At 35.5% G+C, this 23,743-nt stretch overlaps 4 protein-coding genes across 6 annotated transcripts; 3 read left to right on the forward strand and 1 right to left on the reverse strand.

Moving 5' to 3' along the window:
• LOC105169550 (calmodulin-like protein 1) lies at positions 770 to 3,351 on the forward strand. The gene is made up of 2 exons (XM_020695791.1): positions 770 to 899; positions 2,030 to 3,351. The coding sequence occupies exon 2, from the start codon at positions 2,629 to 2,631 to the stop codon at positions 3,187 to 3,189; it is 561 nt and encodes a 186-aa protein (XP_020551450.1). The 5' UTR covers positions 770 to 899; positions 2,030 to 2,628; the 3' UTR covers positions 3,190 to 3,351.
• Positions 3,480 to 5,690, reverse strand: LOC105169551 (pentatricopeptide repeat-containing protein At2g15690). Its single transcript, XM_011089968.2, has one exon. It carries the CDS (start codon positions 5,585 to 5,587, stop codon positions 3,707 to 3,709), a length of 1,881 nt encoding a protein of 626 aa, XP_011088270.1. The 5' UTR covers positions 5,588 to 5,690; the 3' UTR covers positions 3,480 to 3,706.
• LOC105169552 (protein CHROMATIN REMODELING 25) lies at positions 7,147 to 16,962 on the forward strand. 3 transcript variants are annotated; one of them, XM_011089969.2, is made up of 21 exons: positions 7,147 to 7,425; positions 7,739 to 8,122; positions 8,562 to 8,648; positions 8,771 to 9,011; positions 9,075 to 9,200; positions 9,296 to 9,352; positions 9,452 to 9,538; positions 9,773 to 9,868; positions 10,071 to 10,121; positions 11,356 to 11,430; positions 11,539 to 11,625; positions 12,448 to 12,539; positions 12,631 to 12,763; positions 13,676 to 13,795; positions 13,877 to 13,990; positions 14,270 to 14,353; positions 14,435 to 14,506; positions 14,585 to 14,643; positions 15,177 to 15,351; positions 15,423 to 15,521; positions 16,302 to 16,962. In XM_011089969.2, the coding sequence occupies exons 1-21, from the start codon at positions 7,232 to 7,234 to the stop codon at positions 16,656 to 16,658; spliced, it is 2,790 nt and encodes a 929-aa protein (XP_011088271.1). In that variant the 5' UTR covers positions 7,147 to 7,231; the 3' UTR covers positions 16,659 to 16,962. The 3 variants fall into 3 exon arrangements, with proteins under 3 accessions (XP_011088271.1, XP_020551461.1, XP_011088272.1); XM_020695802.1 differs by having other exon boundaries at positions 7,147 to 7,420; XM_011089970.2 differs by lacking the exon at positions 7,147 to 7,425 and having other exon boundaries at positions 7,881 to 8,122; positions 8,539 to 8,648.
• Positions 22,499 to 23,417, forward strand: LOC105169888. The gene is made up of 2 exons (XM_020696355.1): positions 22,499 to 23,016; positions 23,109 to 23,417. Exon 1 carries the CDS (start codon positions 22,563 to 22,565, stop codon positions 22,992 to 22,994), a length of 432 nt encoding a protein of 143 aa, XP_020552014.1. The 5' UTR covers positions 22,499 to 22,562; the 3' UTR covers positions 22,995 to 23,016; positions 23,109 to 23,417.

Genomic DNA, 23,743 nt, shown 5'->3' on the forward strand with positions numbered 1-23,743 from the left:
CTTCCCCAGTTTCGCCCGAGGAAATTGATAAGAGACTCAAATGCGATCCTGAAATACAGGTACTTCAGAAAAAATGTAGTCTTGAAGTTAAAATATCCACCACACATTTGGTGTTTAGATTGAAAAACATAAGTTTTATGAGTTCATTGGATGCTCTTGTTCATATTAATCTTGATTGTCTGCAAAATTATATTTATCCGCTGTCCATCTAGCTGGATATTTTGATGTTTTAAGGAGTATGGCATATTCAATTGCTCCTGAGGAGTGGGAATATTTGAGTCCAAAGATAAGAGTGGTTTACTTTTTGATAAGTCAAAGCACGGGTAACTTGCTGACATGGCAATTCATTCCATTGAGTTGTTTTAGAGTACGAACTTCATCATAAGTCGATGTTAAATTGAAGATTTTACCATCACAGCAAATAAACGAGAACTAATGTTGACTGTTAACTAAGTTGAATATCTTCAAATTGGTTGATTATAAAAGCAGAACTTCTACTCCAAAGTATTCTTTTGACTTGCTGCCTAGCAAGTGATTTTGATTCGTTACAAGAGTTAAATGTTGTGACTTTATCTGTGAAGCATTGTAATTTTGATGTTAACTTTATTAATCTTGTTGGAGTTTCTATTGCCTTCTCTATATCACTACAAGGAACCTTGTTCTTTTCATTGATAAAGATATTTGTATGGAATCTTTAAATTATTTAAATTTCAAATCAGACACATGTTACCTTCTTTCCTTCTGAATGCTATTTACTATAACGGAATTGCAGGATTGCAAGCCAATGGTTTATGAATGGACAGGGAAGTGTCGTAGTTGCCAAGGAACTGGTTTAGTCAGCTACTATAACAAAAAGGGCAAAGAAACCATCTGCAAATGCATACCTTGCCTTGGGATCGGTACTATTTTCCTCCATCACATTTAGTTGAATTATTTCTTCTTCTCTTTGGGGAAGTTTCTTGATGTTAACAATTTCTTACCCTGTTTAACTTGTGGTATAAGAGATTGGGATAGCACGATACATTTCTTAACAGAAAGCCGCAATGTATTCCCTACCTTGCTGCTCATTCATATAGCAATCCGGAATTAGAATTTATTGATATCAACCATGACAATTCTGTCTGCCCATTTTTATGCTCCTTGTGATTCTACCTACTAAAAGGTGGAGCTATACCTCATAATTTTCTTATCATGTACCATAACTGATGCTTGCAGAAATCTCATTTTATATGGAAAAGGAAAGGGATTAAGAAACACCAAAAGGCTTGTTTGGATAGCTACAAAATGCAAGAAAGTTTTGAGAATATAAGATCTTGATTTTAGCTTCTGTGTGTAGTTCCAACCACAGTAAACAGAGAAACTCTGATGCTCCAAAGACAAAACTAATAAATGGACATCAAATGCTACATTCCCTTTCTGTTATTTATGTTCCAAGATTACTAATTTGTTGACAATTTTTAATGGTTTCAAGGCCAATGTACCCATGATACCTGCCGTTTTCCTGCATGAAATAATATTACTGGATTAAACTTCTACCATTGCATAGGGTGTCTTTTATCTGTTGTCTCTTTCAAATAAATAAATTGATAAATCTTTGGCAAAAGTTTCTTATTTTCTTTTTTGGCTCATTTTCCGGCTGTGATTTTGTCCTTTGTAATCTTTGAATGTGTAGGTAACTCTGCTTACATTATGCTTCTACCACAATATTTTCCTGTTTATTATTTCATCATACTTTTTTGTGTTATCAGCCTAAACTGAGTTCGATCCATGCCAAGTAGGTCACATGGCTAGTAAATTAGTACAAATGTTCTATTTATCGATTTCTTTTAACATTTGTTGTTGTTTACAAATTAACATCTTGGTTTCAGATTCTGGTGTGTGCCTTTATATTTGTGCAACTTTCTGTCTGCATCTTCCATTTATCATTGTTGCTATTTCAAGTTTGATTTGTAAAGTTTCTTCATGCATGGATATCTGTTCATAGACATTGGTCAAGGATTGGAAACCTGATATATAATATTTGTTCTAGCAGGATATGTGCAGAAGATAACAGCACGCACGGATATTAGTGTGATGGAAGACTTGGATAATGGAAAACCACCGTGATATGTATTCAAATGCATTCTTATACTCCAGGATTTCCTTTTGCTCTTTTTCTAACCCCAGGATTTCCTTCCGAGGAAACATTCATAAAGATTTAGCATTTATTGTACTCTTCAGTCATTGTAGCTCATGATTACAACTTGTATAAAATTCTATTATATCTGTTAATAAGGATGACCTTGTACCAAGAAATTTAAGAAACAGCATCAAGTAAACACATCTTAACTTGCTCATATAGCGAGGATAAGAATGTATTCTTCTCTTGCTACTGTTTTCCACTTTCTGGAATCACCCTTTGCACTTTATTCCTCTTATCTATTAATGAGAATCTAGATTGTGTGCTTTGCAAATCATCCAGGAGTCAAGTTATTCTGCATTATCATTTAAGCATCAGAATATCTTCAAACCATTTATTATACAGAACCTGGGGTGCTGGATCGCGGTGCCTTTGTATATTATAGTCTCTGGAGTTGTCTCAAACCTCAACCTCTTGTGCACTTTCTTCACCCAAAGACCAAGCAGAAGATGATGTCGAGTTTTAGCTTTCTTGATATCCAATACAACCTTTCCAAGAGAAAATTCTTGAGGAAACCTTCAAGGATGTTTTCAAGAGACAAACAAAACTCGGGGGTATTTCCAATCTACTGGCCAAATATGGAAGAGCTGAAGCAAGTATTCAACAAATTTGATGCCAATAAAGATGGCAAAATATCCCCAGAGGAGTACAAGGCTATACTGAAGGCCTTGGGTAAAGGAAACCTTCTTACGAAAGAAGTGCAGAAGATATTTGAGGTTGCAGATTTGGACGGAGATGGATTCATCGATTTCAATGAGTTTGTGGAAGCACAGAAGAAGGGAGGTGGGGTGAAGACAGTTGATCTGCAACGTGCTTTCCAGGCCTTCGACAAAGATAATGATGGGAAAATAACAGTAGAAGAAGTGTATGAATTGCTGCAGAAGCTTGGGGAACGGTGCAGCATCCAAGATTGCCGGAAAATGGTACAAGCTGTAGATACCAATGGGGATGGTGTGATTGACTCGGATGAATTTATTGCTATGATGACTAAAACCATGATCATATGCTAGATGAATAACTCTCGAGGAATGCAAGTTAGTCTAGTCCACTAATCAATTTCAGAAATACTGTGTATGCATACTTCTATTTGTAATTTACTTAAAAGAGCAATGATCCATAAAATATAATTGTAGTCAGTATTATGAATGAGTTAAATGGATAACAAACGACAAGCAGGTTGTGAATAGAGAACATGGGATCACTCTTGAACTGCAGTGGATAATCCTTCTGTATCAATGTCACAATTGATGTATATGATGAACTAAACTGCCAATGAGAGAAATTTCATCACTATCGGGCAAGACAAAATAAGAACTTCGATAATTATGCCAACAAGCTCCACAAATGGAAGTTACATTCTCCATTATGATGGAATAATTTGTCATCTCTACAATCAGCATGCAAATTCTTCCCACTAATCATGACAATCTAGATGGTGACATGCTAGTCACCTCAGAAGAACAGGCCCCTTGTCATGTTGGAGACATTATAACCAACCATAAATCACCAGAATCAACCATTGGGAATTTACCAGTAGTCATTACAAGAGCATTTACCATCCTTGAAATGATGAAACCGCTTGTTGTCTCTGACAATTAACTCCCTCCCAACGATTCTGGACATGATCTTGATAGCATTGTGACAATCGCCACAGACGCGTAGGTTTTTAATGATCCGCAGAGGTGTCCTTGCAGGAGTACTAATTAGACCATAAGCAATAGCAAGACGCTCACTGTGGTAAAGAAGTGCTTGTTCCTTCGCCTCCTGATCAATGTCATGGAGGACATATCTGGTGTCGGGAACATAAACTTGCTCTTTCTTTGCAGCCCTCAACTTCTCATCGTCCTTGTAGAGGGTAGGGTTACGGAACTCCGGTATCCTGTTCCTCCCAACGAGCATGTTAATCCCAGATTGCTTCTTAGGAGGAGGAGTGGGGATCTTGTTGGTAACGGCCTTTGAAGGGTCAAGACTGACCATCAATTCCTCCGCACGATCTTCAAGATCAATATCTCCATGTATACGTGCATAGTTCATCAATGCCTCCCAAATAACGGCTGTGGGTTCAAATGGAAGGGCTTCAATGTATGCCTCGGCCTCAACAAGATGCCCGGACTTTCCAAGGACACCTAGAAGCCCCAAATAATGTTCAATACCTGGAGAAATCCCATAATCAGTTTTCATAGACTCAAAATGTAAAAATCCCTCTTCAATTGCTTCAGCACTAGCACAAGCTTCTAAAACAGCAATAAAAGTTTCTCCATTTGGTGGTAACCCCAACTTCCTCATCTGCTCAAATAATGCCAAACCATCATCTCCTAGCCCATTGGCTGCATACCCATTAATCATCAAGTGCCAAGAATCCATATTCCTATCAGGCATGTGATCAAAAACTCTTCTTGCGTCAGTCATACTTCCACACTTCGAGTACATGTCCAGCACCCTATTATTCAGTTGTAGGTCACTCCTAAAAGTCGACCTCAAGAAGTAGTCGTGTGCTTTCTTGGCGTCCTCAAATTTCTTTGAATTCCCACATAACTCAAAAAGCAAGCTAAAACATTCAGCATTTGCTCGAATCCCCTGGTCCATGTGTTCGATAACTTCCTTAACCTTACCCGCTCTGCACAAGCTCAGTAAGTCAACAATATCAGCCGGCCGACTTGCGTTTGACACTTGCGTACTTCCATTTTGAATCTGACTATTTACAGCAGCTTGCCCATATGAGCCCCTTTGATTCTGGTTTGGTTGTGGGTGCGTCAGATTCAGATTCTGATTATAATCATTCTTCCATTGATTCGCACCTCCGTGTGGATAATTCTGGCTCTGATTAGGGTTGTGCTGATAACCCTGATTTTGAAACGCTCCCTGCGGGGGATAATTCCTATCCAGATTCGGTTTTTGCCCGTAGCCTTGATTTCGATTATTACTCCACTGATTAACACTTCCTGGGGGAGGAGGATAATTCTGGTTCTGCCGAAAACCCTGATTTGGGAAATTGCTGCTAAGGCCTGTACCTCCCTGTAGCGGATACCCTTGACCCGAAGTCAGACTTCCTTGATTCGGGAAACCCTGATTCACTCCACTACTACTACAACCACTATTATAACCCTGATTCTGGAAATTACCGCTCCTGTTATTAACTGGGTTTCCGAAACCGCTGTTCCGTGCGGCCCACTGATTCTCTGGGTTCTGATCGAAATCGAATGAAGGAGCCGAGGGCTGAGGATTCGGCCTCTGGAAGTCGTCGGGTATCGCGGAGGTTGAGAGGATTCTGATAGCGGGGAGAGAGGGGTTTCGGATTAGGGTTTTGGGAACTGAGATGAAGGGGAGAGAGGGGCGTACCTTGCCAAGAAAAATGGTCGTAGGGAAGGAGAATCGAACCCTGAGAATTGACGACAGAGGAGACGCCATTTTTGTGGGTTGTGGAAAAGAATGGTTAAACCCCAGGTGTGTGATAAACCCTACCGCATAGAAGGACGCGTACTCATCGATGGAGGAGGGAGTTGAATAGAGGTAACGGGTTGGAGTGCTGTTCACTTATATCCGGATTCCGGACTTGTGATTCGGGTTAACAGACTCCGGTCCGCGGGTAACATGTTTCTACAATCTACACCCAAAAAAAATTAAGGTCATTGTGATATATGAAATGATAAAAAATTCCTATGAAAATATAATTAGTAAATTATTTTTTTTTATATTTTAAAAAATAAAGTACATCAATGGTTTAATAGGAGATAATTTGCTTATTTTTTAAAATACAGGATAATTTTTTACTCATTTCTTATACTACATTGGGGTTTTCTTTAATTTTTCATATCATATGAGGCTAAATTGCATTTTTTAGAAAAATTATATTGAAAAAGAGAACCGATAATTACAAAGTACTCCCATTAGGTTTACACATAGGTCCTCTATAGTTTGAAAGTTTATATTTGATATCTTTAAGATTTATTTTTGTCTAATAAATAAATTAAAATTTACCGTATTTGTTGATAATAACAAAAAATAAAAAAACAAAAGTTCATATTTATCCCTGATTGACCGAACACTGAATTATTACAAATATAATAATTTTATTTTTCTAATCAAAACTACCCTTATACATATTCAAACATTAATACATATATATGGAAAAATAATAAAAATTATATATATATGTACATATGAACATAAATAAAATTTGAAACGCATTCCTAAACAAGTATAAAAATTGTAAGTTTGAACCAAGCAAACATAATTCAAATGTAGATTTAAGAAGACTGTCATCATATTTTCATAACAATCATTTTAATATTTCAATGCGTAAAACAATGTAATGGGTGTGAAATTTGAAATTCGCAAGTCTAAATTAATTCGTTATATCATTTTCAAACCTAAAACAGATAGTAACATAAGATTATTTGTGATCATGTCTTAAGTTGTTAGCTAAGAATTTATAGAAGAATTGAGATCAAACAGATTTGGTATCTTCTGAAGTAGTGGTACTAATGTTTTGTTGCAGATGTCGGGCCTTTTATGATCCAAAAGATTTGATTCTTTCGAGAGTTCGTATCTTTTTGAATTACGTTTAGCTCATATTAGTCTAATCGTTCAATTTGTTTAATTTTGAAAAATACATGAGATAATTTGCTTTTTTTTTTTCATATGAATAATTTCTATTGATATACTAATTATTGCCATAACTTAAAACTCATTATATGTCTTGTTATCACCTTTTAATTAATAGAGTATTTGGTTAGATTTATATTAAGTATTTATAAGATCATATATTTTCTCATTTTTTTTTAGGTTTTTTATAAAGTATTAAATTTATATTAAGAATGCCTCTTTAAGTGTTTGTGTAAAACATTTACTAAATGAATTGTGAAATTTTATAAGCCTGTGAATAAATATATTATGAAGTATTTGAAAATAGTTACAAATTCACCCAAACATGCCCATAGTTCCTTTAGAAGGAGAAAACAACAAATACAGAAATGAAACTTTACCGCCAAGTTTTTGTGAATTTAAAAGGGGGGAGAGAGAGAGAGAGAGAGAGAGAAGCAGAGTCCGTGGATGGAAGACGAAGACGAATCTCTATCGCCTTCCAGCGATTCAATGGAGTCGCAACCTGACACCGATTCGTCCGAATCCATATCCGAGTCAAACGGCTCTGGAGGCGATAATGACGAAGAAGAAATGCCCCCTGCGCGTTCAGCTCCACCCAGGAACCACCAAAGGAAGTCGCGAAACGTGGAAGCTCTTGTAAGGTTTGTTTTTAGTTATATGATCTGTTAGTATTCGTTAGTTGGATTATTAGTTATTAAAGTCATTGCCATTGCGTTCGGTAACTATTAGTATGTATGGTGATAGGGCTGTTCAAGGCTAGGGTTTAATCGTTTCTGTTTTGGATTTGAGAAGTTTGTCTCCAGTAAGGTTCCTGATTGTGCGAATGACATTTAGCATCATGTTTTAACCATATATAAGCAGTAACTTGCAAATGCGAGAATCTTCATTTTATTGAGATCGGTATCCATTACTTTCCTGCTTATTTCTTTTTAAAATATGATGTTCCTAAATCAGGGGAAACCTAGAAGTGAAGCGGCAACCACTATTCCCTAGAGTATATTCCGTAGTTGATGCCGAGAGCACATTAAGGAAGCCCTTTAAACCTCCCTCTTCCAGTGGTTACTCTGAGAACAAGGAGCAGCTGGCACGTCGGCTATGGGCTCGCAAGAGGTTTGTGCCATGGGGCTCCACAAGACCTGCACTAGTCAACATTACGAACAGGTTTAGTACTCCCAACATAATTGAGGAGAATGATGATTCAGAGGAGATCTTATCACTGCCTCCAGGAATCGAGCCTCTAGTGCTATGGCAGCTGGAAGAATCTGGGGAGAGAGACAGAGACTGTACGTCTATAATTGTGGACTCCTTGCTTGTGAAGTTTCTCAGGCCCCATCAGAGGTACAGTTAGGCATAATTTAGAGTTCTATATGTTTTCCATATTCAGAATGTCTGGTTAAGAACTTAAGATGTTCTGGTTGTCAGTAGTGAACTTAAAAGATATAAAACATCTTTTAAAAGCTAAGGAGGAGGTCCTGAGAAATTCAGAACATACTTTCTCATTAGCATCTTGTAAACATGTCTCACATGTACTAAAGTATTCTTTTACATTTTCCAAAAGGATAGATATAATTTTGTAGGTGGTAATGCTTATATTAGGGTTACAAAATGCCGAGGTACATGGCTTCGTATTTATGATATTTAGTACTCACAGCTGGTTGTAGTTCTGCTGTTAGAATCCTGGATATTAAACCATGAAATTGCATAGATAAGGTTAAATATAATCTGATGATTTTATTACATCATTCAATTTGAAGGTTCACTTGGTATGCACTTGCAGAGAAGGGGTGCAATTCATGTTTGATTGTGTTTCTGGTATTCTTAGTGCTTCCAACATCAATGGTTGCATCTTGGCTGATGATATGGGGTAACGTTCTGTGGCCGACTGACAAATTTTTATGTTCAGCTTCTAAGATTGATTAAATGCTTTAGCAATTTTACATCTGTTGTCTTTGATATTCTCATTATTTTTTGGTTGTTGTCGTTCAGTCTGGGGAAGACCTTGCAGTCAATCACATTGCTATACACTCTTCTTCGTCAGGGGTTTGATGGCAAACCAATGGTTAAAAAAGCAATAATTGTGACTCCTACCAGTCTAGTGAGTAACTGGGAAGCTGAAATCAAGAAATGGGTTGGAGAAAGAGTGAAGCTTCTTGCTCTCTGTGAGAGTACTCGAGAAGATGTTGTCTCTGGCATTGATAGTTTCACTAGTTCATGTAGCCCTTTACAGGTGATTTTCTTGCGCTGTCTGAATTGTCTAGCAATAATCACAACTAAACTGACGGTCTTATAGTTACTGATTGTTTCCTATGAGACATTTCGGATGCATTCGTCTAAATTCAACCAAACTGGATCCTGTGACCTGCTTATATGTGATGAGGCGCATAGACTAAAGAATGATCAAACATTGACTAATCGAGTGAGATACATCAAATTCTTTTATTTGAGCTTTTTTCCTGGATGAGGTCATAATGAATTTGGACCTAAGATGACCTTCATTAACTTATGGACCAGGCATTAGCTGCACTATCTTGCAAACGCCGCATTCTCTTGTCAGGGACTCCGATGCAAGTGAGAAATGCCTAAACATCCTTACTCCTGCATCCTTCTCATGGTATTGCTTTGTTACACTATGAGAGTAATTCAATCTTCTGTGTCATACAAATTCAGAATGATCTCGAGGAGTTCTACGCCATGGTTAATTTCACAAACCCTGGAGTCTTGGGCGATGCTACATATTTTCGCCGTTATTATGAGGTATGCTATGTTCCTGGAATTTGAGGACAGTGGAAGATAACCATGAGACTTTTAACTCCTTTCTATTCTCAAATTCTAACAATGGCAGTCAGCTTTATGACTATGAAAGGAAAGATAGATTAACAATTGAAATAGGAACAACATGCAGTGTACCATTGTGAAGTCTAGTTGTTCCTCTGCCGTATATAGCAAGCATTTATTTCAAAACTTGATTGTTGTCTATAATATTTGAAGACACCAATTATTTGTGGTCGAGAACCTATGGCTACTGAAGAAGAAAAGAGGCTTGGTTCAGAGCGATCTGCAGAACTAAGTGGAAAAGTAAATCAGGTAACTGTATTTTCCCTATATCTAATGCCAAGCGTATGCTTACTCTTATCGGCTTGAAAAAGCTATCTATATTGAGTTCCATAGGATCACAAATTTTCTCCCTCGTTAGAAATGTTTTGTTTGTTAGGGTTCATACTGGGTTCAGGGGTTGCATTGGTAGATTTGACTTAACTTTTGACTTATTTCATTCCCCGTATTTCAGTTTATATTGCGGAGGACTAATGCACTGCTGTCTAATCACTTACCACCAAAGGTACTGCAATATGCATTATTTGTATTTCTTTGCATTAATTAGCATAATTTTTTTACTATGATGTAGAACTGGGGCTATAAGATTTTTACGACTAAGTGGTCTTGTTTTTGACTTTTGGAGCCTTTCGAGATCGTTATATTAAAAATTATCTATTGTATTGGGTTTGGTTGTATTCTCCATAATATTATGGTCGTAATGCTCCAGAGTTGTTGCTTTGATCTTTTGACATCATTGTTTAAACCGATAGTCTTCATATAGCTTCATATCTGTCTTTGTTCCTTAACTGTTAGTGGCTTTGTTTTGGTTACTATCTTGCAGTCCATTCTTAGACTGTGGGCATGCTTTCAAAAGAATAACAAAGATGAATAGATTGAAGTAATAGCATTTCATCTACGATATGCCTGACTTATGATCAAGAATTGGATTGCAATTATGAAGTTGTCGTGGGGAGAATTTGTGTTTATTCAGCACTAGACTGTTAATTGACTTCTTGATTGGATATTGGGAAGATCTTATGCTTCAAATGTTTGCATTAAATATATGGTAGAGAAGTGATCTTGTTGACATAGAATATGGTGGTCATTAAGGATACCTATAGAGAACTAAAATAATAGATAGCCACCATGTTTGCACTCTATGGAGCTAAAATCTTGCCTTATGTCTCTTATTCCGGTCATATTATTGGACATAATGTGGAATGTGGATCTATTGCATGCTCTGGAAGAAACCTGAAATAGTTTTGGACGGGATAGCTACTAAAGTAATCGCGGTTTATTTGACTTTATTTCGTCTAATTTTATTTTTCCAACTTAGTTAATTGACATATATCTCATTTATCCACTCTGTAAGATGGGTGCCCGGTTATAGGGCTACATTTGAAGCTACCTGGATCTGTGGGTATTCTGATATCAGGTCTTGTTTAGCTTGGAACAAATCGAGCTGCAGGTAGGGCATTGAATAATGTAGTTCAGAACTAATCCAATTCATCTCATCATTCTTCCCAGTCTCTAAATAAATATTATTCTTTGAAAATGGGACCTTATAGAATTATTTTATTACTCTAGAGAACTTCAAACTTTCCAAAATAAGTTTCACTTATATGTTCTTTATATCCTCACGAAACAATTTATATTGCCAGATCTGCAATTCCCTTCTTTTTCATATCTAAACAACTTAAGTTTGGCCTCTTTCATATGTTGATTGTTTAAATAAAGTAATTGCTCCTTTCTTACAGATAATTCAAGTTGTATGCTGCAAGTTGACGCCTCTCCAGTCTGAGCTGTACGACCATTTTATACATTCAAAAAATGTAATATTCATTTCTCTATATGATTATGGGTGCAGTCTGCATAAGCTTCTTTTTCTTCTACTTCAACGTACAGGACAAAGACTTCTAACTTTCAACTTCCAAGCGCAGGTGAAACGGGCTATTTCAGAAGAAGCAAAACAATCAAAAATCCTAGCCTACATAACAGCTCTTAAGAAGCTCTGCAATCACCCAAAGGTATACTCTTACTGGAGGGTGATGAATCTATGATTGTCATTGCTTTTTGCCAGAATGGAAAGTAAATTGCATATTTGCATTATTGATAAAGATCTTATTTGGATTACATCTGAAACGCTGAGGTCTTTCCTGATATAATACTTTATTCATGCATTAGTTCCTGGTGCACAAGAAAAGATGAAAGCTGCTTGCATTTTACTTTGATGACGATGGAATTTAGTTCTGAAACATATCACCATATTATCATTGGTCAAGTTCTGTACATTGTATCATGTTACGCAAAATGTTACCTAAAAATGGCTGGCCAGTTGCATTAGATCCCAAAGACTCTTCTGTTGTTTTTACTGTTAAAAAAGAAAAGGAAAAACTAAGAGAAAATGATGTTCTACGTTTAAACTCATGGGGTTGAGCATGGTGCGGTATTTGGATAAAAGCCCCTTGGGTGTTAAGTGTAGAACCAGCTTTTCTTCAATTGTAGGATGGAAGGGCCTGTAAGAAACCCAGTGAGCTTAGAATAGTGTCTCACCATCTTTGGCCAGCTTCAGGTTCTTAACAACTAGTTATGCCTAAACCTTCAGTGCTTCATATCCTGGCTGACAATTCATGTTATGAGTCTATAACCAAGTTAGGTTGCCAGTGTGAAACTTTTACTATCACATACAGATCTCTCTGATCACTTGAATTTCACCTTGGAATCTGTGGGATGATTTAGGAATGTAATCAACCGCCAGTTTTAGTATTCATTAGTATCTTTTTATTTGCATTTTTATGATTGAATTGCAGCTATTAAGGTACTAACACCAGATAAATTTATATTTGAAGCTAATTTACGACACAATAAAAAGTGGGAGTCCAGGAACATCAGGGTTTGAAGATTGTTTGCGTTTCTTCCCACAAGAAATGTTCTCTGGAAGGTGAATTCTTCCTGATTCTCAGCCTTCTGTTCTTTTGACGATTTAGTATGACCTCATCTTAGTATTAGGCAACAATTCCCTGTTCTATCAGATCTGGATCGTGGACTGGTGGTGATGGGGTATGGGTTGAACTATCAGGAAAAATGCATGTCTTAGCCCGGTTACTTGCTCAACTCCGTCAGAGAACAGATGACAGGATCGTCCTAGTTTCCAATTACACACAGGTGCCAATTTTTGAGCCTTTTAGTTGGATTAACGCTGGTGGTGCAATGTTGTTTATGTGATGTTATTCGGCAATTTTTTTCTTTTTTTCGTTATTTCTTAGTTGAGGACTTTTAAGTACTGTGCCATTTTCTGACATAAAATATCCACCTAGTTACAGATGGATGGTGCAATAAATGCAGGAAATTGTACGTTAGCATTTTGGTTTGTCTTGGATAATATTCTTATTTCTATGGACAGCCATAGTACCAATCCTGCCGACTTATTCTTGGATTGGTGGACAGAAGAAAACCTCAACTAATAGAGGACTAGAATTTTAGTTTTGTGTTAGATATGTACTTGATGAGGCTTCCTTATGCTTCTATGTTTATTGGCAATCTATAGTAAACAAATCATTAATCAATGTGTTCCTAAAAGAATTCTTCGTTTTGTTAGAAACTGTTTGAGTAATGAAGTGCGCATTTCATGATATGAAATGTGGATGCTTTCTCTTAGGAAAATACAAACATATCCAGAGGGCTTATTTGATCATTTTTATGCTTCCATCCAAATTATACGTTACAAATTCATGTTCAATTAATAATAGAACATTTCTTCTACTTTGCTTGATGCGCTTGGTTTTGTTATGGAACATTATTTTGTCGAACATTACTTTCCACTTGACTTTGAGTAGTGTGTGCATGCGGAAACATTATTTTGTTCGTTGACACACTTCACATGGAAGAATTTTAGGAATAAAGAGTCTATTAGCATGAATGGACCTACTGGCGCTTGTCAAGTCTGTTTATAGTGGTGAAGGCATTTTTGATGATTGCTGCACTTTCTAGTTGTAGACACACCCTTATAAGAATTGTTATATCCTTTGTCTCCTTGACGTGTGCGGTGTGCCTATCTTTTCTATTCTCCTTTCTCAGACACTAGACCTTTTTGCTCAATTATGCCGTGAAAGAAGATATCCCTTCCTAAGACTTGATGGGACTACATCAATCAGCAAAAGACAAAAATTGGTTAATCGTTTTAATGATCCATCAAAGGTATGTGAATTTTGTCTTTAAAAAATCTTGTTCTTATGGTATGAACATACCATCATTTGATTATGTTAATATATTTTTCAGGATGAGTTTGCATTTCTCCTGAGTAGCAAAGCTGGAGGTTGTGGCCTCAATTTAATTGGTGGAAACCGATTGGTTCTCTTTGATCCTGATTGGAATCCAGCAAATGATAAACAAGTAATTTGTCCTTGCACATTAAAAAGATTATTACTTCATGTCAATGCTGTATTCGCGATTGGTTCTTCTTTCTATGTCCTTATTCTATCAAACCCACAGTTTGTAGCTACTGGCTGAGTTCTTATTTATGTAGAAGCCATAAATCTCCTAATAATTTTTGTCCTGATGTTTATGAATAGTTCAGAATATGACAAAAAACCTTCATTCATTGTCCATGAATTCTTGTATCATAGGAATCTATTGATAGAGTTTCCATCTTCAATTTTCTCAATTTTGCAGGCAGCAGCAAGGGTCTGGAGGGATGGACAGAAGAAGAGAGTCTACATCTATAGATTTTTGAGTACTGGAACTATTGAGGAAAAGGTTAGATGCAGTAATTTCTTGATGCATTTACTTCCCTATCTATGCTTCTCTTTAAGCAATTATGATTTAACTTTGCTGCAGGTATACCAGCGTCAGATGTCAAAAGAAGGACTTCAAAAAGTTATTCAGCAAGAGCATGTAGATTCAGAGAAGGTACTTTCTTATTTTTCTGATAATCGCGATACAGTCTATTCCTTTTCATGTGTGTTTGATACAAAGTTCTCTTACCAGGGAAATCTCCTTTCAACAGAAGATCTGCGTGACTTGTTCACATTTCATGATAGTGTGAGGTGCTTCATCTTTCTAGAACTTTGTGCTATTTATATAATGGTTATTAGAGGTTTGCCATAAACTTCTTGATGATGCACAGGTGGTGATGTGTTTTCTTTATTTAATTTGATCGGTTATTGAACATCATGAATTGGAAAAAGAATTGATGATGCATGCACTTAGGGTTATGATATCTTGATGATGTATGAAGTATCATTTATCAGCGTGATTAAAGTTGTGCAATAAGTCATGACTACATCACATCTGTGCTTAGAGAGACTGGTCTAGAGGTTCTACTGCTATCAGCCTTTCCCCAATTGGTTTCTTACAATATTGCCCTTCTGTGGAATCTCCAAAGTCTTGGTGTCTTTTCCTCTTTCTTTTTTCTTCTTCTTTTCTTTTTTGTTTATTGAGAGTGCCGATTTCTGTACTTCATTTTCCTTCCAGCACTCCTTTTTTCTTGTATGAAATGTATAAGGAGATGGACTGCAGAAATGGCCTGTCTGTATTAGTGAGATGTTCCTTCCCACTTACTAAAGATGCACGTATACAGTTCTGAAATCCATGAGAAGATGTGCTGCAGCCGTTGTATAGGAGATGAAATTATCTCTAACAGCAGTATGGGATCTAATTACACAAATGGAGGCTTCCAGCCTGATGAAGAGGACATAGGGGGATTTGCAGCTATTGCTGGGTGCTTAAACAATTTAAAAAACCATGAGAAACAGGTTAGTGAACTTCACAATATCAGAATTTCTCAAAAGATTTAGTCTTTTGCTCACAAAATATTCTCCTTAAGGTTGGAAATCCAAAGGAAGATGATTTAGCTAACTGGGGGCATCATCACTTTCCATCTTCTGTGCCTGATTGCATATTTCAGGCTTCAGCTGGAGACGAGGTGAGAATTTCAAGTAGAGTGATTGCTACTTAATCCTTTCACTTTACAAGGTGTGTGCTTAAACTGACTTGTTCTGTGATGGCATTGGAGATTACTCGTCAATGAACAGGTCAAATTAAGAAATCCTGATTTCTAAATCTCAATCTTAATCTGCGTCATGTTTGCCAATCATATGTTAGCCTTTTTCCTTTTGTTTTTTCCCTCTTAAATGCCAGCAAACTCCTTAGAGGAGATCAGGAGAATGTGTGGATGATGAGCAACATTTGCATATGTCTTGGCTGCTTGTTAAGTATTGTACAACTGCTTTCTTTTGAAATGTTTTTGTTTTGGTTTCTTGTTAATGACTCTTGAACACCAGTACTGTTGCTTTATATTTCAGTCTGGATTTGGGCCTGTCTTCATGAAGTATGAATTCTTCTTGATTTATTTTTTTATACCAAATGACCATGTCATTTCTAACTTACAAATTTCCTTAATCTTCTGATTGAATTCAATCTAAATCCTGGAATGCAAGAATTGGATTCACAACTATGGACAAGATTGATTAATTGCTGCATGGGTCCGACCTGGAGTGATGGCCATGGACCCTTTTAAATCCTGTGAAGAAATAGGACCTCGACTAAATCAGTTTCTTTCCTTAAGAGAGCTATCTGTATTTGAGGATTGAAGCAATCATAAAACAAAACCAATTTCAAATATGCTGGGAAAACATTGGTCTTGTTGCTGTTCATTGTTGATGCCAACTGGATGATTCTCAGAATTGTGTTTTATGTACTGTAGGTTTCATTTGTTTTCACAAATCAAGTAGGGGGGAAGCTTGTCCCCATTGAATCAACTGTGAGATCAAAGACAGAGGAGGTGGATGATCAAGAAAAACAGACGAATTTCAGAAAACCTCTCCCCCAACGAGCAGTATTATCATATAAACATAGAAAAGTGTTGCCATCAATCTCTCTTAACAGAGAATCTACTGGGAGCTCATTCAATTTTAAGCCTCTGCCACAGCCTAACTCAAAATTAATGAGAACGTTGGAAGGTAAAGCTCATGTTATGCTGTCTCCCAAAATATCCCCTGGCAATAAAATAAATTCAAATCAATTGTCTCCTGCTTGCATAAACGATGATGATTTTCAGTAGATTTTGGATTGGTTAGCTTATTTTTCCTCTTGTTTCACTATTTTTTAGACATAAGAACAGATATTATGAAATGTTTGACCCTCTTGCTTTTCAATAATCCCCGATTTATCAACAAAATAGCTTGACCACTATGATTTACGATAACATAGTTGTCAAGTTCAGGCTTGATAGAACAGTATTTGAAAAGATTCTTTCTAGTACCAGAACTTGTATGTAATAGTATCTATTGTATATCGTTTTACCATGATTGCATGGTAAACTGCTGTATTAAAGAAAGAAAAAGGAATAGAAATGAACAATTTTCATGCCGTTTGTATCTTAGTTTGAAACTATTTAATTTATCAGTTAATGTTTTGCTTCCTCTGTTAGCTTATCAACCTTTTTTTCTCCTGACTGATGTGTCAACTGCTCAAATCAACTGACTATATGATCCTGAGCTGGCTGGCATCTCGGTTCTTCTGGCCCCAAATGAACTAGTGAAGCAACCAGTTAAGGTTCAGTTTGATATAATCACAGAAGACCTTAAGAAGCTTTATTACTTTCAAAAGTCAAAAATCATATTAAAATTGAAAGCCATTGCAGAAAAGGACCTGAGTCTTGGCATATGCTTTTGCGCCAGAAAAGAGAGAAGGAAAGAAGAATGTTTTTTTACCTGTGTTGACAAAAAATCTTTATTCTATTAGTCATTAGAGTCCAACTTTCAGCTTGATAAAAATGCTTTTATAGACATTGAATTTATGTCATTGTTTGATCGTCAAATGATTACATGTTTGTTCAGTCACTGGTATTTTCTGTTTGTACATTGTTGTGAAATGACTACAAATAACAACGTAATCATGTGTTTTCTGGTTCATATGCTGACTTTTCTCTGGCCCTTTGCTTTGTTAGATATTGTGTCCAATAACTTGGCTTTTTCTTTGAATTATGGATTTTCATATTCACATAAAATATGTATTTGAGAAATACCCTATAGTGGACCTTGCTCTTACTAGAAGTATTTATGCTTAATATCACTTCACTTAATGTGGTGAACGCATGTGATATACAATCATGTAGTTCCATGCTGAGGGCTGTGGTGCAGTGGGAAAACATTATAATGGAGCTTGCTTCCCCCCTTTTTGTTTCATTCTTTCCCTTTAATTCCTTATGAAGTGCAGTATTTTAAGTTTCTACTCAGATGGGCTGTGTGTCTGGTTGAACTAATAGCTTTCGTGACATCGGTTTTAGTTTAAGTTTTCAGACAGCTAAAACCCATCTGTTAAGGCTTGTTGTCTACGTTTGATGCATAAGTTATTGTAGCTCTTGTCATTTCTTGGAAATGAAGTTTCAGTAAAACTATAAACCAATCAGCATCTTAGCAACTCAAACGTACCTGGAATTCACATATTTTCTTCAACTAGTTAAGTAACATAAACTAGTACATAGTGCAGAGGGGTAAAAGAACTAAGAATGCTACAAGAACATTCGTTGACAGCTTCCAATGTGAATGCAATTGTAATTGCTCTTCTCCAAAAACACTCCTTAAAAGTGAAGCTTCTAGTTTTGATTGGTGTAGACAAATTGGGTTTTGGGCTAAATTTCTGGTGCCCAATAATTGGTACGATTAGTAGATTTTCATATTGTTCTAAATTGTAAATGGAAGGATATTTGAAATTGACCAAACTCCAGCAATCAAAATTGAGTAACATGCTGGCATTGCATATAATAAAAAGTAAAATGTGGGAGAGGACTTATCCACAGAATAATATATGTTTGTTAAAGCATGAGAAGTCTCACCACTCATGGGAATATAGTCAAGATACCAAGAATCACTCTATTTTTTTTTTTTAAAAAACATGTTTTTGATATGATGAGAGAACAGAAATAGAAGGTAGAAAAATTTGGGGGGTTAAAAGACAAAGGATGTTGGGTGGAGGAGAGACCAAAAGAGACACAATGCTGAAGAGTTATAAGTTAATTAGGATGTTAGAAAGTGGGGGAATCAGCCACCTGTAGTAGACTCATTTGACTAATCCCAATAAGATTAAGAAGAGGATTAACCCAACCCATGTGATGTCACCTTCATTTCTGCCCATCCATTCATCTATTCTAATCTTTTTCCTTTTTTTTTTTTCACCTCTCTGTCTCTCTCTCTCTCATACACACACACACAAAAGTGATTCCTTTTATTTATATAAACATGCTAATTACCAATGATCAACTAAGCTTTTATTTAAAATTCCATAATGAATGAAATTGAGAGCACAAAAATTGTAGGCAAACGGGTTTATACCCTACTTTTATATAATTGAAAAGTGCCATTTTAATGTATTATTTTTATTTATTTTTAATTGTGCATACATATTTGGATATGTTTGTATACGAGCATATATAATAGATGTGGGTGGGTGTGTTGGTCAAGATTGAAAGGCTAATTTAAGTAGTGTTTGTTTTATGAAATGTCGGTCATACTTAAGAAGCAAGTGTTGTAAGCGCACATGTGGGCGTGGGAGTTGGAGTTGGTGACACTGCCAGTTTGGGTCTACGGAGATAACACAACACTATCTCCATGCACTTTTAGCCATATCATTGTGGACCTAAACTAAGCTCTAGTCCTGTATATAAACTTTTTTTTTTTTTTTTTATTTGGAATCTTGTATATAAACTTACTATCAATCACTTATATTTAAAAATCTTACCAAAACCACAAATTGGGAATCCTAATAAATATAATTTAGATTGTAAGTAATTTTTTAAAATGCTTTTACTGATTTATTTATAACGAAACGAAGAAGTTAGAAGGTAAGTAAGTTTGATAGTAAAAAGAATATGAAAAAATTCTAAGTTTATCCATTTTCCTACTCGAAATGTACATAAATATTTTGGCGAGCAATAGTTAATTAGAGGAAGAAATAACGTTTTAAATTGAGAAAATATTTTTTTAAATATATACTTTTACTAAAATTCAAGACCAATTATGTATTAATTAGGTGTTCTTAAATACAAGGGATATTTACACTCTCCTCCCTTGAAATTTGATGTAATTATATGTAGATTTTATGTGTTTGAAAAATTATATTTAGCACCTTTGAGGTTTGCTTCCGTCTAACAAAAAAGTCATCCGTTAGTCAAAATTCATTGAATTTATTGATATTAACAGAAAAGTTGGATTAAACTTATTGCAGGTCAAATGATTTTTTTGTGACTAAGCTATCCTTATAACAGTAAAAATATACCTCCCACATGCAGTAAAGCGTGAAGGTACAAGGGTAATTTGATCATATAAATATTTATTTGACGTGTAATAAATCAATAATAGTCAATGAGGGGTAAATATGAGATTTTATCTAATTTTTTTGTTAAGATCATCAAATACAGTAAATTTTTAATAACAAATAGAATTATTTTGTTAGATGGAAGCAAACCTCATAAGTACTAAATATAAATCTTTCAAATTATAAAAAATTTACATGTAATTATACTAAGTGTTTAGAGTACGAAAGAAGAGTGTAATTACTCCTCAATACAATATATCTATTGCTCATCGTTGTCTTGTTTATTCCTTTGTGCATAAAAAGCTTTGAAGTGTATGATTAAACTACTTGTGTGTGTATATATATATATATATGTGTGTATATATGAATCCTCCAAGTCCCTAAAGAAGCCTTATTATGAGCTTTGGTGTTTTCATAAATACTTCAAATTATTGAAAGGTTAATTACATTTTGTCATCGAAATTATAATTATTTTTATATTTTGGTATTTAATTTTTTTTTTGTGTCAATTTATCATTTCGACTTTATGAAATTTTGTACTTTGTCATTTATAATTATTTTTCAACCAAGTATTTTTTCAAAAAAACACGACATGCAATATACGTTATATTTAAGAGTTATATGATGTGATATTTTTTACGTATGCACATTATATGATGTTTTTTCTTCTAAAAAAATCAACAAAAGAAACGGTTATATATGATAAAGTGCAAATTTCGCAAAATTAAGATAGTAAGTTGAAACAAAAAAAAAATTCTGTAACAAAATATAAAAACGAGCATAATTTAAATGACAAAATATAATTTACCTTTATTAAAAATATCAAGATTTTGCTGTCTTGCCTTTATTAAAAAGCTTTGTGACTGTCAAAGTGGACCACATCCATCTTTCCCAATTCCCTCTGCTGCCCGTGTGGACGATTAATGCCTCTTTATTGCAACTCTTTAACGTAAGTAATTGTGCAGATGTCCAGAAGCAGACAGTGGATATTGTATGTGTATAAACAATGTCAAATATCACCTGGGAAAACCCCTCGTTTTACTGCATTTCGTACTAATAAAGTATTAACCTTTCCCTGGATTAAACCACAGCCTCTAGTGACCCAACATCCCCCCAATGATGATGATAATAATGATGGTTTAATTCATCAGTGATCGATCACAAGTGAGAAATCAAAGGAAAAAAATGACGGTACTCTTTAAAAAAGATATATCAGCAATATTGAGATCCTAAGAGTACGATATTGCCGGTTATTAGACAACTAGAGAGGGAGAGCTCGACAGAGCAATATTTATCCAAAGGAAGGACTCGAAGACACATTCTTAAGGGTGGAAAATTTGCACTTTTAGTCCCACAATTTACAGGCTTAGCACATTTAGTTTTGAAGGATAAAGATTGTATCATTTTAGTCCCATAGGATAAACGCTAATCTATATCCTATCGGACTAAATTTGCCACAATTTTATCCTATGAGATCGAAAATGCTACAATATTTATCCTATGGAACTATATATGCTAAGCAGGTAAATTGTGGGACCAAAAGTAGAACACACACTAGCATGTGAAAATAAAAGTACAATTTCTCATTGAAAGATAGTAGCACGATAAAAAGCAATCAACAAGAGAGTATTTTTTGGCATCATTCTTGATTGTCCGTATTTGGATTGTAAAGGGTGCATCAAATGCCATGATAATATTGATAAGACTAATGAAAAAATAATTAATAAACTTAGTAGCTATGGATTACAAATCATAATACAGGTATGTTTGCTTCTTCTCAAATCTATTGACTGGCTGATGTTGTTTGGACCCTTGATTTCAGAAATTGCTTTGGATCTTAGCACTCTCACATTAGATGTAGCTTTAAGCTCACAACTGCCATCTACACATTAATCCTTACTCATGCCAACTCTCTCAACACCGACATTATATCCAATCACTTGAGTTTTTGGATGAGCAGAAATTTGATATTTTTGTACCTTATAAAGGATCTATTACTTGGGTGATCGTATAAATATCACCTCATCAAAATCTGATTTGAATAAGAATTAATTTAGACTTTCCATTACCCTTATTTTGATTTCAGAAATTGGTGCCACCTTATCTTTTATCCTTTATGATAAATGCAATTTTCAAGAAGATAATAATAATAATAGTAAGTAAATGTGTTTACAAGTCATTGTAACATGCAGTGACTGAACACACAGGTGGTTAGGCATTAGTGAGACACAGTGTGGAGTTCACATGTCTCTTACTTGTAAGTCTTATGAAAAGTTAATAATAAAAGTAAAAAATTGTAAGAGTATCCTATTCCTACATGATATAGATCTGATGAAGATTATTATATATGCTATGTCCACTTTGCTGCCTCCAAAAGAAAGCCATAATTGAGGTCTTCTTGTCTTGAATAAATACACAACTATTCATATCATGCCAATCCAAATAAAGCCCACAATCCATATTTCTTTACAAGTTTCACCTGCTGTTTTTTTATTTTATTTTTTTACATAAACAACTCCTACATGCACATGAGACAACTAGTCACCTATATAAAGGGTTCTTACACTGCATGTGAACTCCGAAAAAAGAAGAAGAAATTTGAACTACAGCAGCCCTTGAGTTCTTTTTTTCTTGTTTTCCGTAACTGCCAATGGCATGCTTAAACATGTTCAACAATGAACAACATCAAGGACTCTACAGCACCATGAGTCCAAGAATATCATTTTCTAATGATTTTGCTGATCCTCAACAGCCCATCAAGCTTGAGAATAGCTACAGAGAAGCTCCCGTCTCGTCGGATTTCGAGTTCTCTGTCCCTAACTACACCATGATCTCTGCTGATGAGCTGTTCTTCAAGGGAAAAATGCTGCCCTTGAGGGAAAACTGCACAAAAACGACTACCCTTCGCGATGAGCTTCTTGCTGGTGGTGATGACTATGAGGATGTGTCGCCTAGGTTGGCCAAAGGCGTAAACCGGTGGAAGGAGAGATTTGGCCTCAAGAGATCACAGGTTGTACCTAAGAAATCTGACAAGAATAATGATGGATCTTTGGAAAGTGTGGATGAGATGAAGAGTCAGTAGATCGTTTATGAGAACTTTGAAGGTGAGACAACATTGAAATTTGAAAAAATGTAGGATAATTTCTAGAACTTTAGATGTAGAGTTTTTGTGTTGATTTTGATGTTCTTCTTGCAGGGTCTTTCTAGTGCTCGTTTCATTGGTGTTGATGACGAAGATTTTTGTTGTTTCTGCTAATGTTAGAGGAATTAATGTGAGGTTTGGATTAATGTAGAGATAGATGGATTTCTTGAGTTTAATCCTTCGTCATCCTTTTGTACCTAGTGGGATCTGTGTACACAAAATATTACCGCCAATGTAAACCTCTTTTTTTTCCTGTACAAATGTTGGGAGTCAAAGTTCTAATGTAATAATTTGTATGCGTAATTTGATTCTTCTGATTGAATGCAATGAAACTCATCATTTGTTTGCTCATAGTTTTATGATTATAGCATTTTTGCTGATAGAATATGATTATACAAATAAAACGGGATGAATTTCTATCCTCGCAAGATTTATCTTATGCCATCTCCGAATGGAGCAAAAAAGAAAGATACAAATCGAAATTTGCATTTCACGAATGTTATGGCAAACACGTTATCTTCAAATATCAGGGACAAAAATAAGTTTCCTTTCAAGACAACAACCATAATTGGTAGAACACAAACTAGTGCAGAGGAAAGAGTATATCAGATGAATATGACTGAAAGAATAGGTCATTTCTCAGGATCACAATATAAAATATAGCACTACAAATGTACCAAGGCAAAACA

Source organism: Sesamum indicum, linkage group LG8, assembly GCF_000512975.1.
Source record: "Sesamum indicum cultivar Zhongzhi No. 13 linkage group LG8, S_indicum_v1.0, whole genome shotgun sequence".
Classification (NCBI taxonomy): Eukaryota; Viridiplantae; Streptophyta; class Magnoliopsida; order Lamiales; family Pedaliaceae; genus Sesamum; species Sesamum indicum.